Source organism: Chionomys nivalis, chromosome 21 (assembly GCF_950005125.1).
Source record: "Chionomys nivalis chromosome 21, mChiNiv1.1, whole genome shotgun sequence".
Taxonomy (NCBI): domain Eukaryota; kingdom Metazoa; phylum Chordata; class Mammalia; order Rodentia; family Cricetidae; genus Chionomys; species Chionomys nivalis.
This window is the reverse complement of record NC_080106.1, coordinates 42,765,139-42,778,944: the sequence shown is the minus strand read 5'-3', so window position 1 is coordinate 42,778,944 and position 13,806 is coordinate 42,765,139. Positions and strand designations below refer to the sequence as shown.

The following is a 13,806-nucleotide window of genomic DNA, read 5'->3' as shown; positions in this document are numbered from 1 at the left end:
TTCAGAATGATATAGGAAACATTTGGTGTGTAGTGCTTGCTCGGGGTGAATAAAAGGACATTGGATAAAGATGGTTGAAAAGCTCTCACTTTGAAGGAGTCGTCCCCATGACGACAGGTGGGCTTAGAATTCTGAGAAGAGAGTGTATCTGTCCAGCACTGACTGGTCTCGAACCAGGTAGCCTGAACAGTGCTTCCTTACAGACACCTCCCAGCTTCTTCTTAAGGGAGCATGTGCCTGGAAGACATGTCTCTTTGTGCCAAGGCTAAGCCCCCTTAGTACATGGCCACGCCTCTCCAGACGTGGTCCATTGGAGCAGTTTCCCGAGGTCCAGGTTGACTCTGTTGTTGTGAGATTACACTGTGTAATGATATGCCGTTATGATTTGTTTAAGAAAAAATAAATGGCCAATAGCTAGGCGGGAGGCAGAGGTGGGACTTCTGGACAGAGAGAACTCTGGGAAGAAGAAGGGCAGGGTCACCAGTCACAAGGAGAGGGAGCAGGATGGGGAGTAGAGCAAAGGTCACTGAGTCACATAAGAGAATGTAGATTTAAAAATTTGGAGTAATTTAAGCTGCAGGAGCTAATCAGAAATAAGCCTAAGTAAGATAAGGCCGGGCTCATAATTAATAAGTCTCCATGTGGTTTTTTTGTGTCCTGGCAGCCCTAAAAGACAAGTATGTCTACACTGTGTCAGATCATTGAGGATATACACATTCAAAGTTAGCTTTGTGCTACCACGAATGCATGGCCTCGCCCTCCACCTTACTGATGGATCATTCCAGAGGTCTGAGCAGGCTCCCATGACCTCTAGCTATAGTGACGACGTCACAGATGGCCAAGAACTACTATGTGAGAATCCGCCTCACACCTGCCCACTCTGAAACAGTGACTTTCTGTCTTTCTTTGCAGGTACCCTGGGGATTCTCGCACCCTAAGGCTTTGTCTTGAACGTAGTAGAAAGTTAGTAGTTTGAGCTGAGTTGTACTAAATTTTTCAACTCAAAAGAAAAGTTTGGCAGATTAAAATACAGGTGGAGCATCCTGACACACCAAATCAGATACTTATGCCTGGTTCCCCCGGCTTAGTCAGAGGTATCTCAGGCCGAGCTCACGCTGATGACTTGGGATTCTGGCATGGAAATCCTGACTTGTTTCCCGCTTCTCCATCTCCAGGCCTCCTGGTGGGTACCCTTGATGTAGTGTTGGACTCCAGCGCCCGTGTTGTACCGTACCGAATCCTGTACCAGACTCCGGATTCTCTCGTCTATTGGACCATCGCCTGCGGTAAGTCCCAGAGTTCTGGGATGCAGATGCACACGGAAGGAGTGTGCTTGCTGAACGCAGTCGCGTGAGTGTAGGGCAGTGGACCTCGGTCGATTCACCACCAAAGTGTTGTTGGCTGACTGTTGTAAAATTTCTCACTCTGTCTTGTGGGATCATGCAGCCTCCATCTCGAGTGGCCCACAGTTTGAGGGTCAGTTTACAAGGGAGCAGAGTGCAGCCCACCTGGGTTTCACTTCCTCAGCCACAAGTGTAATGGGAGCTGCGGGCTGCGTTCCTGCCGCCCCAGCTCCTGGTCGCCTGGCTAGCTTATGCCCCGAAATAACAACACACAAACTGTATTCTTTTAAACACTGCTTGGCCCATTAGCTCTAGCCCTTACTGGCTAATTCTCATATCCCAATCAACCCACCTCTAATAATCTGTGTAGCACCACTCTTACCGGGAAAGATTCAGCATGTCTGACCTGGCAGCTTGCTTCATTGCGTCTGCCCGAGAGGAGCTGCCCTGCATCTAAGCTCACTTCCTCTTCCTTCCAGCATTCTGTTCTGTTTACTCCACCCACCTATGTTCTAACCTATGAGGGCCAAGCAGTTTCTTTATTATTTAACCAATGACCTTCCTCCATCAATGTCTACCCACACACAGGCTAGAACTTCTCAGAAAGGCCTCACTAACTGCAAGGGCAGCTGGGAAATGAAGGGGAACGTGGGGCTACTTAGAAGGGCTTACCTGGGGATCCTTCATGGTTCAGCCCCCGAGCTCCTGCAAGTGAGGTTGTTATCTCCTCCTGCTAAGATCTACGATGTCCTGTGCTTAGAACAGGAGCAAGCAACACTGCTAGTGTTGACAGTCACAGAGTGGTCAAGACATCTATGGGCACTGTTTACTTGTGGCCAGTTAAAAACGCCAGAGTGGCAGTTTACTGTTTTGTTTTATGATTTAATTTTGCCCCCTTTTAATTCTTTTTCATCAGTAGGCTCTATTTTTAAAACACATTTATGTCTATAGGAAAATCGAACAGGTAGACCTCAAAGACCATCCACCTCATCCGCCTTCTACCCGCGGTCCCAGTATTAGTGGACCGGTATTGACAGACTAGTAAAAGGCCACAGCTTCTTCAGAATTCCCTAAACGGCCCAGTGTTTTCCTTTGTTTTCTGTTCTGAGATCCTACCAATAAATCAATCATATTATCTTGTCATAGCCTCTTAGGTTTGTCTTGGCTATGGATGTTTCCCAGGATACCTAGTTTGGGATGGCTTTGACAGGTTTTTTTTTTTCTATTTATATTTTTAAAAGATTTTTTTTTCTCATTTTATATACCAATCCCAGTTCCCTCTACCTCCCCTCCTCCCACTTCCCCAACCTTTCACCCACCCCTCCATCCACTCAAAGAGGGTAAGGCTTCCCTTGGGGAGTCAACAAAGTCTGACACATCACCTTGAGGCAGGACCAAGATCCTCGCCCCTGTATCTAGGCTGAACATGGTATCTCTGCTAAGAGAATGGGCTCCAAAAGTCCGTTCAAACACTAGGGATAAATCCTGATCTCACTGCCCGTGGTCCTACAGACTGCCTAAGCCACACAGCTGTCACCCACATTCAGAGAGGCTAATTTGGTCCTATGCAGATTCCCCCTCTATTCGTCCAGAGTCAATGAGCTCCCACTAGCTCAGGTCAAGTGTTTCTGTGGGTAACTCCACCATGGTCTTGATCCCTTTGCTAATATTTTCCTTCCTCCCTCTCTTTGACTGGACTCTGGGAGCTCGGGCCAGTGCTTAGCTGTGGACCTCTGCATCCGCTTCCATTGGTTGTTGGATGAAGGTTCTATGATGACAGCTAAGAGAGTCATCAATCTAATTATAGCGGAGGGCCAGTTCAGGCACCCTCTCCACTATTGTTTAGGGTCTTAGCTGGGGTCATCCTTGTGGATTCCTGGGAATTTCCCTAGTGCCAGGTTTTTTGCTAGCCCCATAATGGCTTCCTCAATCAAGATATCTCTTTCCTTGCTCTCTATCTCTGTTCTTCCCCCATTTCATCCATCCTGTTCCCTCATAGTCTCCTCACTGCTTCCCTCCTCTCCTCCCTCACCTTCTGTGAACATGCACGTGAAGTGGAACTTAGGTCCACGAAGCTGGGTTGTTTGGTAATTACCTGCTGAACCAAGATGTCGGAACAGCAGGCTATAATTGCTGGTGGCATAATTTATACCCCCCAAAAGATGCACCTTCATTTTTCTATTAAGTGGTGCCTGTCACCACTGCATGACCTCATTGTAGTGAACCCAGGATGCCTTCATCTTTTATGTATATTGATTACCCATAGAAGACAGCCCAGAATTTCCTTACAGAAAACTCCAAGGAAGTGATAGCCATTACAAAGTCCCATCCACCCACTACTCTTTCTTAACGATTTTCAATTTGTTCTAAGTTGTGTTTGAAACCCGACTTCCTAACTTTCAAAACGGAAGCCCCGACCCCACAAGCATTTCTTTCTTCAATATGCTGACCTTTCTGCTTGTGATTTTAGTGTTAAAATGAAGAGTTGGTAATTGGTAGGAAATATGTCAAAGGCTTTTACATTTATGGGGTTTTCGCAAATTTTTGTAAAAGAAACTTCAAGAGAAAATTAGGTTCACTTCCTTGGAAAGTCATAAGCTACCAAAGCTTTGTGCTACACAGTGTTCTAAGTTATCCATGAGAATGAATTGAATTAGGAGAGCATTGACCACCTGTGTCTGCCTTTCATGTCTTGACATGGACCACTATCTGTAGACCAGCAGAATTCTCATCTGTAAATCCTGGGTGTATGATTTGCCTTAGATCTGAGACACTGAAAACTAGGCAAGGGAATTTTCTGGACCTGTAGATAAGTGTGGCTTCCCGCAAACATGGCAATCATATGACCTGTAACAGTGTCAGCTGCATTGTTTGATAGACACCTTGCCTGTCACACAGCCCGGGACAGAGCCTTGGTTGGCTGCTCATTGATGCAGTCCAACATTTCTTTGCCCACCCAGAATCTCATCAGGGTCTTTTCAGCCGTTGTCTTCAGAGCTGATGGACCCATCAATCACCACCTTGTCAGCCATCATATTTTAGGAGGGTAAGGAGGGGTAGTGTTCACATTCCTGGTTATAGCTGGCTAGGTGGAGCTCAGCACTGGTTCTCACACCCCTATGCTCTGTTCTGGCACCATGCTGGCCTCGTGATTAGAAGTTCAATTATATAAGGATGTGTTGCTCTTATTTAGGCTGCATTTGTTTAGTGATGTCAAGGTGTGTTGCTGTTTCGCCTTGCCTGCCTAAGGCATCTGATTGCCGGGCAGTAGTGATACACACCTTTAATTCCAGCACTCACGAGGCAGAGGCAGGCTGATCTCTATGAGATCGAGGCCAGCCTGGTCTACAAGAGCTAGTTCCAGGACGCCTCCAAAGCTACAGAGAAACCCTGTCTCGAAAAATAAGACAAACAAACAAAAAAGCTTAATGGTCAATAGTGAGGCTGTAGAGGGATAGATGGGTCTGGCAATAAAAGAATAAGTGAGGAGAGAGAGAGAGAGAGAGAGAGAGAGAGAGAGAGAGAGAGAGAGAGAGGAGAGAAGGGAGAAAGAGAGGAAGACACCCAGGCAGGCAGGCAGCCACCAGACAGACAGACAGACATGGAGTGGGATATAGAGGTAAAAGGCCCTGAGGTAAGATGTAAATGAAGAGAAACAGGATAAAATTAGTTAAAAAGCTGTTGGCAGAGGCTGCTCATTTGTTTCCCAGTTGCCCAGACCAGAAATAATCACACAATCTGTATGATTATAACACTGCTTGGCCTACTAAGTTATGATTCTTATTGGCTAGTTCTTACATCTTAAATTAACCCATTTCTATTCATCTGTGTATCACCATGTGGTTGTGACCAACCAATAAGGTTCCATTCTGCGTCTGGTGTTTGTCTCTTGCAGAGGCTACATGGCTTCTGTCTTCATCTACTCTCTTGCTCCTCTGTCTGCTTGGAATTCCTGCCTTGCCCTATTCTGTGCTACAATAGGCCCCAAGCAGCTTCTTTATTAACCAATGGCATTCACAGCATACAGAGGGGAATCCCACATCAAAGAGCTAGTGGGAGAAGCAGTCATGACTAACAATAAGTCTCCATGTTATGATTTGGAAGCTGGTTGGTGACCCCCCCCCCAAAAAAAAAGCTACTACAGACCACAGCAACTCTTTTTTTTTTAAATGATTTTTATTTATTATGTATATAGGTTTCTTCCTTCGTGTATCCTGCAGTACAGAAAAGGACACCAGATCTTATTACAGATGGTTGTGAACCACTATGTGGTTGCTGGGAATTGAACTCAAGACCTCTGGAAGAGCAGTCAGTGCTCTATTCCTCTGAGCCATCTCTCCAGCCACCACAACACAGCAACTCTTATAAAAGAAATATTTAAATGAAGCTAGATTACAGTTTCAGAGGTTTAGTCCATTTATCATGGGGACAAACATGGCAGCATGCAGGCAGACATGGCACTGGAGAAGGAGCTGAGGGTTCTCCTTGATCCGAAGGCAGCGGCAGCAGGAGACTGTGACGCCAGCGCTACCTTCAGCATAAGGAAGACCCTAAAGCCTGCTTCCACAGCGACACACTTCCTTTAACAAGGTCACACCTCTTGGTAGTGCTGCTCCCTAAGGGTGAATCGTTCAACATGAGTTCATGGGGGTCATTCAAACCACCGCGGGCGTCTTCGCTCTTCTTTTATTTGATTAATTCTGAACATTGTATATTTGAAGACTGAATCAAGTCAGACTCATTCAGCCTGCTCCACACTTGAAAACAGCACACAGCTGTTTTTAACCCTTAGATTTAGTGGTCTTTGTGGTGAAGTTTGCAGACAAACGTTCTCTCTCAGTCTTTCCCCTCCTCCCCCCCGGAAAGTGAAAAAATTTCAGGGCAGCGCTGCAGTCTCAGGACCAAAGGCCAACAACACGGATTATTTGTCAATGCCACACAAGTGCTAACCACCAGTCCCCGGGCCTTCCACCTCTGTTCACTCTCCGTCTTGACATTCCTGTCTTCTAACTTCAAGCACACCCAGGTGCCGTTTAGACCGAATGAGTTTTCAGACCACAGTGGTTCAGTGTTTGCTGTCATCATCACACATAGGATTGAAAATGTGCCCAGGCGCATGTGTGAAACCTACAGATGCCAGTCTGTAAACCCTCTAAATGACAAGATTCTCATTCTTCAGACAGTAGTAACTTGGAGGACATCAAGCGTGGGCCTGGCTTTTTCCCAGCGGAGCTCTCTGCCCTGCCTTTGGCTTCCTTTGTTTTCCCAGCTTAGTCCAGATGGATCAGCTTGTTTTTCTGGCTATTTCAGTACACAGAACTTTTCCAGAAACTCAACAGCCCAGCCCTTTCTTTTGCTTCTGAATCCAAACACGTTTCCCCCAAACCGCTCCAGGAATAGGCCAGATCCCATCAGTCACGGTGGCAGAGCTGCCTGTCAGGTCGCTTCAGTGTAGGGCGTGAGTGTGTCGTGAGCGTGTGTGGAGGTCAGAGGACACCTTGTGGGAGTGGGCTCTCCCCTTTCACCTTGTGGATTCTGGGAATTGGATTCAGATCATCAGGCTTGCCAAGAGCGCCTTTACCCGCTAAATCACCTCACACACTCACCCACAATATGTTTTGAGACAGTCTTACCATGTAGTCCTGACTAGCCTCAAACTCACAATGATCCTCCTGCCTGAGCCTCCTAAGTGTTGGAACTATCAGCTCGTGCCACCATGCTGGGCATCTGGCTTTCATCAGGGTGAGGCATTATGGGGGCATGGGTAGATGCTTGTCAAGTTGATGTGTGTGCACACACTATTCTTACAGTGGGAGTGGGTGTGGGTGTGGCCCAGATACACATACATGGCTCTGTAGATAAAGACAATACTGAAAGCCATCCAAAGCTGTGCAAAGCTAAGACACATCTGTTCTGCCACGAATCTTAAACCTGATAGGTTTTTCTTAACCCATGACAACCAAGGAATACTGAGGTTGAGTGGAGCCAATGGGCTGGATCATGTAAGGGAAACAGGGAATCTAAATGTTGGGCTGAGGAGATAGTCTGGTCAATAAAATTATTGCTGTGCAAGTCTGATGACATGAATAAATTCAATCCCCAGTGTCCATGTGAAAATATTGGGTGTAGTAGCATGTTCCTGTGTCCCTATTTCAGGAAGACAGTCGCGAGAGCCCCAACCTAGCCTCACTGTTGAGTCCCATGACACGTAGTGGTTACTGTCAGCTCGACAACTTGGGCGCTAGAATCACACAGGAGACGGGCCTCTAGGGAGGCTCCTGTGGGGCGCCCTTGACTATGCTAAGTGAGGTGGCAGGACCCACTCATTATGGGTGGCACCATTCCCTTGCTGAAATTCTGAACTGTGTAAATGGAGACAGGGAACTGAGCCACGCACTGCGTTCCTCTCCCTGTGTTTCAGAGGGTTTCAGAGTTGGTGGGGTGGAACCAGGTGCTTGAAGTTCCTGTGGCCTTGACATCTCTGCTGTGCTTCACTGAGCCCTTGAACTGTGGGACACAATAAACCCTGTCTCCTTTAAGTTGTATTCACCAGAGTACTTTATCACGGCAGCAGGAAGAGAAACTAAGAAAGTTTGTTCCTGGCTAACAAGAGACCCTATCTCAAAAATAATGTAGATGGTATCATTCCTCTGATGATGGATGCCCAAGGCTGCCTTTTCACCTGCGCACACACACATACACACACAGGTCATAGTGTGATTTCTTGTCATGGGCATAATGTGCTAAGATGCCATTCAAGAAGCAGACCTCCGTTGGCAAGCCACGCCCAGCTTCTGGCACACTCGTGATGCAGTAAGACCGTGTACATCAAAGGCGAAAGCAGGCTGGGAGTCGTGCGGAGTGGATAGGCAGGAGGCGAAAGCAGGCTGGGGGTTGTGCGGAGTGGATAGGCAGAGAGGTTCAGCAACCCTGTGCATCTCTCCATGAGCCTCTTTTCAAAGGTTCAGTGAATCTGCTCATGCCAACAAGCACAGATGGAACTGCAGGATGATGGGTACTGAGTTGGCGCTCACTCTGCAAGGTGCCCTTGATAGCAGCAGCATCTCACAGCTCATAGGGTCGGTGACCTCAGCAAAGAAGGGTTTGAGTTTTAGGTGAAAAATTCAGACAGTTTGAAGAAATAACCAGAGTACAGGAAGGTCCAGAGTTTTGTTTTGATTTTTTTTTTAATTTCCAATTGTTTAATTATTTTTAATCTGAAGCATTAAAAATTTTGTCAAACTCCTCAAATGGATTAGTTTCCTAATAATAATAATACATTTTGCATTTGAAAGAATTCCCTGTAGCACAAGCAATAGAAACTCAGAGATAAATATTGGGGTTCAACCTGAAAATTAGAAAAACAAAACAGCCAGCCACTGGCTCTTATCGCTACCTCAAACTGAAATGGTGATCCTGCCCCCACGAATCCTCAGAGTGAGAATGAGTGTGAGAGCTGTCTCCTTACATCTTGTATTCCTCTCTAGGGCTGAGATTAAAGGTGTGCACCACTGCCAATCCTCTATGGCTAACTAGTGTGGCCACTGGGACTAAAGATGTGTTCCACCACTGCCTGACCTATATGGCTGACTAGTATGGCTGCTTTGCACTGATCTTCAGGCAAGCTTTATTTATGAAAAACAAAAATAATATACCACTATATTTCTCCTTTTTTGTCTAAAGTAAAAAGGAAGACTATAACTAATATAAGAAAATTATATACAATAACTATATATAATATATGCAGGCAATAAATCCATCAACAATGTCTAGTCCATTTGCATTTGAAAAATTCAGAGAAAAATACCCCATTATCTGTCCTAACTTTGTGAGTCCAAAGTCTTGTACCTAATTTACTTTCTATCATAACTTGCTTTTTGTATCTGATAAACAAGAAAAACTATAACTAGCTAGTCTTCAACTCCCTCAGAGACCCAAGAAGGAAATAATATTAACTGATTATGATTAATTAACTAATTAAGCAGTAAGTATAAGTAAGAGATTTCAAAAATTAGGAGAAATGACAGAAACAGTTGACTTCCTGGACAGTCACCCAAAGTTCTTCTGCAATGTTGGGGCATCAGTCTTCAGCTTACAGGCCTAGAATGTCTGACACACTTTTCCATGAAGCAGGATTTTTGAAGGACTGCCCTACCTTGTCTGGGCAAGGTTTGGTGGTCACTTTCTTTTGTGTCCTGCTTGTCCCATTAGGGCAGCATACTGTCAGCAGTTGAAGCAAGACTAATTTCTTGCCCAGCAGTTTACTTTTGCCACAAGGAAAGCAAACTCCATGTGGAGTTTCTTTGATGCCCATTATCTTCTCTGAGGCAGATTGGTGCTGTCAGGAACAGATATGCCTCATTGTCATAAAAAGAAAAGAAAATAGAACCAATGATATTAAGACACCTTAAATGCCATATTCTGTAGATCTCTGAAGTATTTGAAGATGACCTGTGTATTTAAAAATGTATCTCTGTTTGACCTTGAAAACATATCTAATGTGACTACAAGTAAGATTTTTAATAGTTGACTATTTACTAACCTGCATTTTCTTATTATCCTAAATAATTGGTAATAATAGCTTTCAAAGACTAGAAATTTGAATTACAAAGTTTAAATGAACTATATAGGTACAATACCTTAAATAAGAATAGACGTGTGTGTGTGGTGTGTGTGTGTGGCATTAGGTTCTTTAATTGATCTGAGGAGTTTCCTCTATGATGGCAGGAAATGACTGAACTGAATTTGTCATAGGGGCCTATGAGAGGCCCCTCATGGAGTTTTCTAATGGCAAAGGATTACCTTGAATATTCCTCATTGACCTACATTCATTAGTCAAATATCTGCCTTTGCCACACCTTCTGCATAATCCAGAAGGGAGAGAGATTGTGAATGGATTATTCTTAGAAAAACATTGTTTCTAGGAATGCCCTGTCTACAATCACTTTAGTGACCTTGTTTGCCACAATTATTACATTTGACATTTTTCTTTTTCTTTAACCTCTGGAAATCTCTACTATCCATATCATCATAGTCATAAAATTCAATATTAATCTTGTCTCAAGTCCATTCCTCCAAAGGTGCTGATCTTGTTTTTAGTGGCCTAATTATACATTTTCATTGAGAAATAACATTTTCAAAAGCTAGAGATTCAATTATTATTTGTCTAGTTTCTGCATTTGGTATCATTCTATTTATTGCTGAAGTCAATCTCTGTAAGAAATCCATAAAGGCTTCCTTTGGGCCCTATATAACTTTAGCAAATGACTCAATTTTCTTTCCTTTTCTGTCCCAAGCATTCAAAGCTGCTGTGCAGCATAAATCCAGGATATGGTCATCATATACAGTTTGTGTTTTTATAGTAGCATATTCTCCTCCAAGAATTTGATCTTGGAGATTTCCCTACCTATAGCTTTACTCCATTGTTCAATAATCTTTGCTTCTTCTCTGAATCACATACTCTATTATAATTTTGGACCTGACTCTAAAACACCTTTAACCAATTCTAACCATTCTTTAGGGATAATTCTATTACAAACTGACCATGAGTTTAATATTTGTTTCACAAAAGGTGAATGCATGCCATAAGAGACTATCACTTCCTTGAATCTCCTTAATCTAACATTGGCATAGGAATACAGTTTGCTGTAACAGAGCCTCTGCCATTTGGCAATTCCTGTAAGCTTACTGAATATATTAAGATTGGTTGTCTGAAAAGCTTAGGCTTTTCCTCCCTATTCTTATAATGCAATGCTGAAATTGGCTCTCCATTAAATTCTTCTGCTTCAATTTGAATATCTCTGTGATCTGTTTTATTAGGTTTTTCTAAGGCCTGCATTTTAGCACTCAGATAAACCAACTTTTTTAGTGATAAGACAAAAATGATAAAGCCGATAATGTTTACAATTGAATTGCATAAATGCCTTCTCATTTAATTGTTTAATTTTCAAACTATCATTTTATCATACAGAGACCCAAATCCCTCCATTGTAAAGGTTTTTCCCATTTTTTAATGTGAAAATAACTCTTTATATTAACTAATTCCTCCCTTTAAGAATTCCTAATTTGTAGTTAAAGAGATTTCTGTCCTGCCCAGTTCCTGCAGTCCTTAGGTCCCAAAGAAAAATCACACAGAGGTTTACATAAGTTATAAACTGATTGCCCCATTATCTCAGGCTTCATATTACTCTTATAACTTATTAACCCATTATTCTTATCTATGTTAGCCACATGGCTCAGTACCTTTTTCAGCAGGGCAGGTCACATCCTGCTTCTTTAGTGTCTGGACGGGCAGGACTGTGGAGGAAGCTCCCTTTTTCCCAGAATACTCCTATTCTCATTGCCCCACCTCTACTTCCTGTCTGGTTGTCCTGCCTATACTTCCTGCCTGGCTACTGGCCAATCAGCATTTATTTAAAAGATAATTGACTGAATACAATTGTCTTGCACCATTTTTCCCTTTTTTTTTTTTTTTTTTTTTTAAGAAACAAGGACATCTATAGTCCATTTTGAGAATGTGGGCATGTTTTCTAGGCTACTTCCTACTGGTTGAGGGTGCTGATAATCTTATGGTGACCTAAAGAAAATTGCGAATTATGATCAAGTCCTGACTGGAGTATTCTGTAAGTCTTGATTATCTCAGGCAGCAGTCTTGAACCTGTTCTAGATGTAGAACTCTGACATCCGGGCCATCTGTTCCTACCAGAGATTTCTCAGGTGGTCTTCCTTGATCAAACCTGATTTTTCTTAATTCAGAATGAATCCACAGCCTCTCATTTCCTGTGGAAGCAAAAGCAAAATCTCTTCTCCAAAGCAACATACCTTTTGACTTTAATTTTGAAGTCAAGGTATTTTCAAAATACCTATCTTGGATTAATTCAGCAGCATTTATAAGCAAATATTTTTTAGCAGCTGTTGCTTCTTCTTCAGCATTCAAACTATTCAAAGAGAACATAATAACATACAGTATCAAGATTCTCTGTGTATTTTTCATCTTTACATGGCTTTATTTTAACCTCTTATTTCTTTTATTTTTACTTTTAACTTTTGGCTTTTTGAGACAGGTTCTCTGTGTATCTTTGTCCTGGAACTCCCCCAGTAGACCAGGTTGTCCTTGAAATCACAGAGATCCACTTGCCTCTGCCTCTTAAGTGCTGGTCTTAAAGGTATGTGCTACCACACCTTAAATTCACAGAGATCTCTCTGCCTCTGCCCCCAAGCATTGGGATTAAAGATGTGTACCACCACACTAATTGTCTTACCAAATCTACTGGTGATATTGATAAAGATGTGGGGCTTATTGCTGCTGCATAGAACAGTAAAAGTCTGACTGGATTTCAAGGCAGCTACCTAGTTTGGCAGCAGCTGGAGAAGGGGGCTCAGGGATAACCCGGGGGGGGGGAGAGGGAGAGGAAGAGGGAGGGGGTGCCTATTTAAAAAACGTGCAGTGGTTGGGCAAAAGCACATGTGGTGAGGGGCTACCTGAAGACAGAACAGAACCATCCAGTCTAGGGCTGTTGAGTCTTGTGGTGTTTGGAGCTCAGCTTCTTCTGGAGTTTGGGTGGCAGCTGGAGACTGTTTCAAAGAGGCCACAACAGGAAAGTTCCAAACTCATTTAGAGGCTTGGGAAAAGAAAAGAAAGCCTAGCCAGGTGGAGCTGGAGCCCCAAGTGTAGCTCCAGCCTATCAGCCTGTGCCAGTGGCTTTTTCCTGAATTCATACCCCAAATGTTGGGCCCCAAATGTAATATGCGTGATAAAAACCCAGAGACAGATATTGGGGTTCAAACTGAAGATCAAACCAAAATGGCGATCCTGCTTCCATGAATCCTCAGAATGAGAAGGAGTGTGAGACCTGTCTCCTCCCATCTTATATTCCTCCCTAGTGCTGGAATTAAAGGTGTGCACCACCGCTGCCCAGCTTTTAACTAACTAGTGAGGCTGCTGGGATTAAAGGTGTGTGCAACCACTGCCTGGCCTGTATGACTGACTAGTGTGGTTGATTTGCAATGACCTTCAGACCAGCTTAATTTATTAAAACACCAATAATATATCACTATAATTTTCCACTTTCTAAACTGTGTCTATAGACACACTCCCTTGTGCTGTCCACAGGACTAGTCTGAGGGGGAGGAGGAGCCATTGTTCGTGTGTTCATTTCTTTGAGATGAATATTAAAAACTGTCTAAAGATAGCCAGCTCATTCATGTTAGCCAGATGGAGGGGCCAGGCTTACTTGAGTTGCAGGTATTGCCATAGCCTTGTGTGGTACTGGCATCATGTTGCTCTTACACATGCTTGCCCTTGGCCCAGAGCCATGGAAAGTGTCTGTTATGCAGAAGATCTCTTCAGGGGCTCACGCGACTGCTCTGATGAGAACCGATTTATTAGCATTTGCAAGAGCATCCTTTTTGCAGTTTTATCTTTTATTGACGTCCTTGGGATTGAACCGAGGGCCATGCACAT

At 43.7% G+C, this 13,806-nt stretch overlaps 1 protein-coding gene across 1 annotated transcript in view; it reads left to right on the top strand.

Moving 5' to 3' along the window:
• Nucleotides 1-13,806, top strand: part of Tbc1d9 (TBC1 domain family member 9) — a 109,816-nt gene that overhangs the window by 45,256 nt on the left and 50,754 nt on the right. Inside the window, exon 2 of the mRNA XM_057753437.1 lies at nt 1,176-1,286. Within this exon, the coding sequence (XP_057609420.1) occupies nt 1,176-1,286 (111 nt within the window). The remainder of the gene's footprint in view (nt 1-1,175; nt 1,287-13,806) is intronic.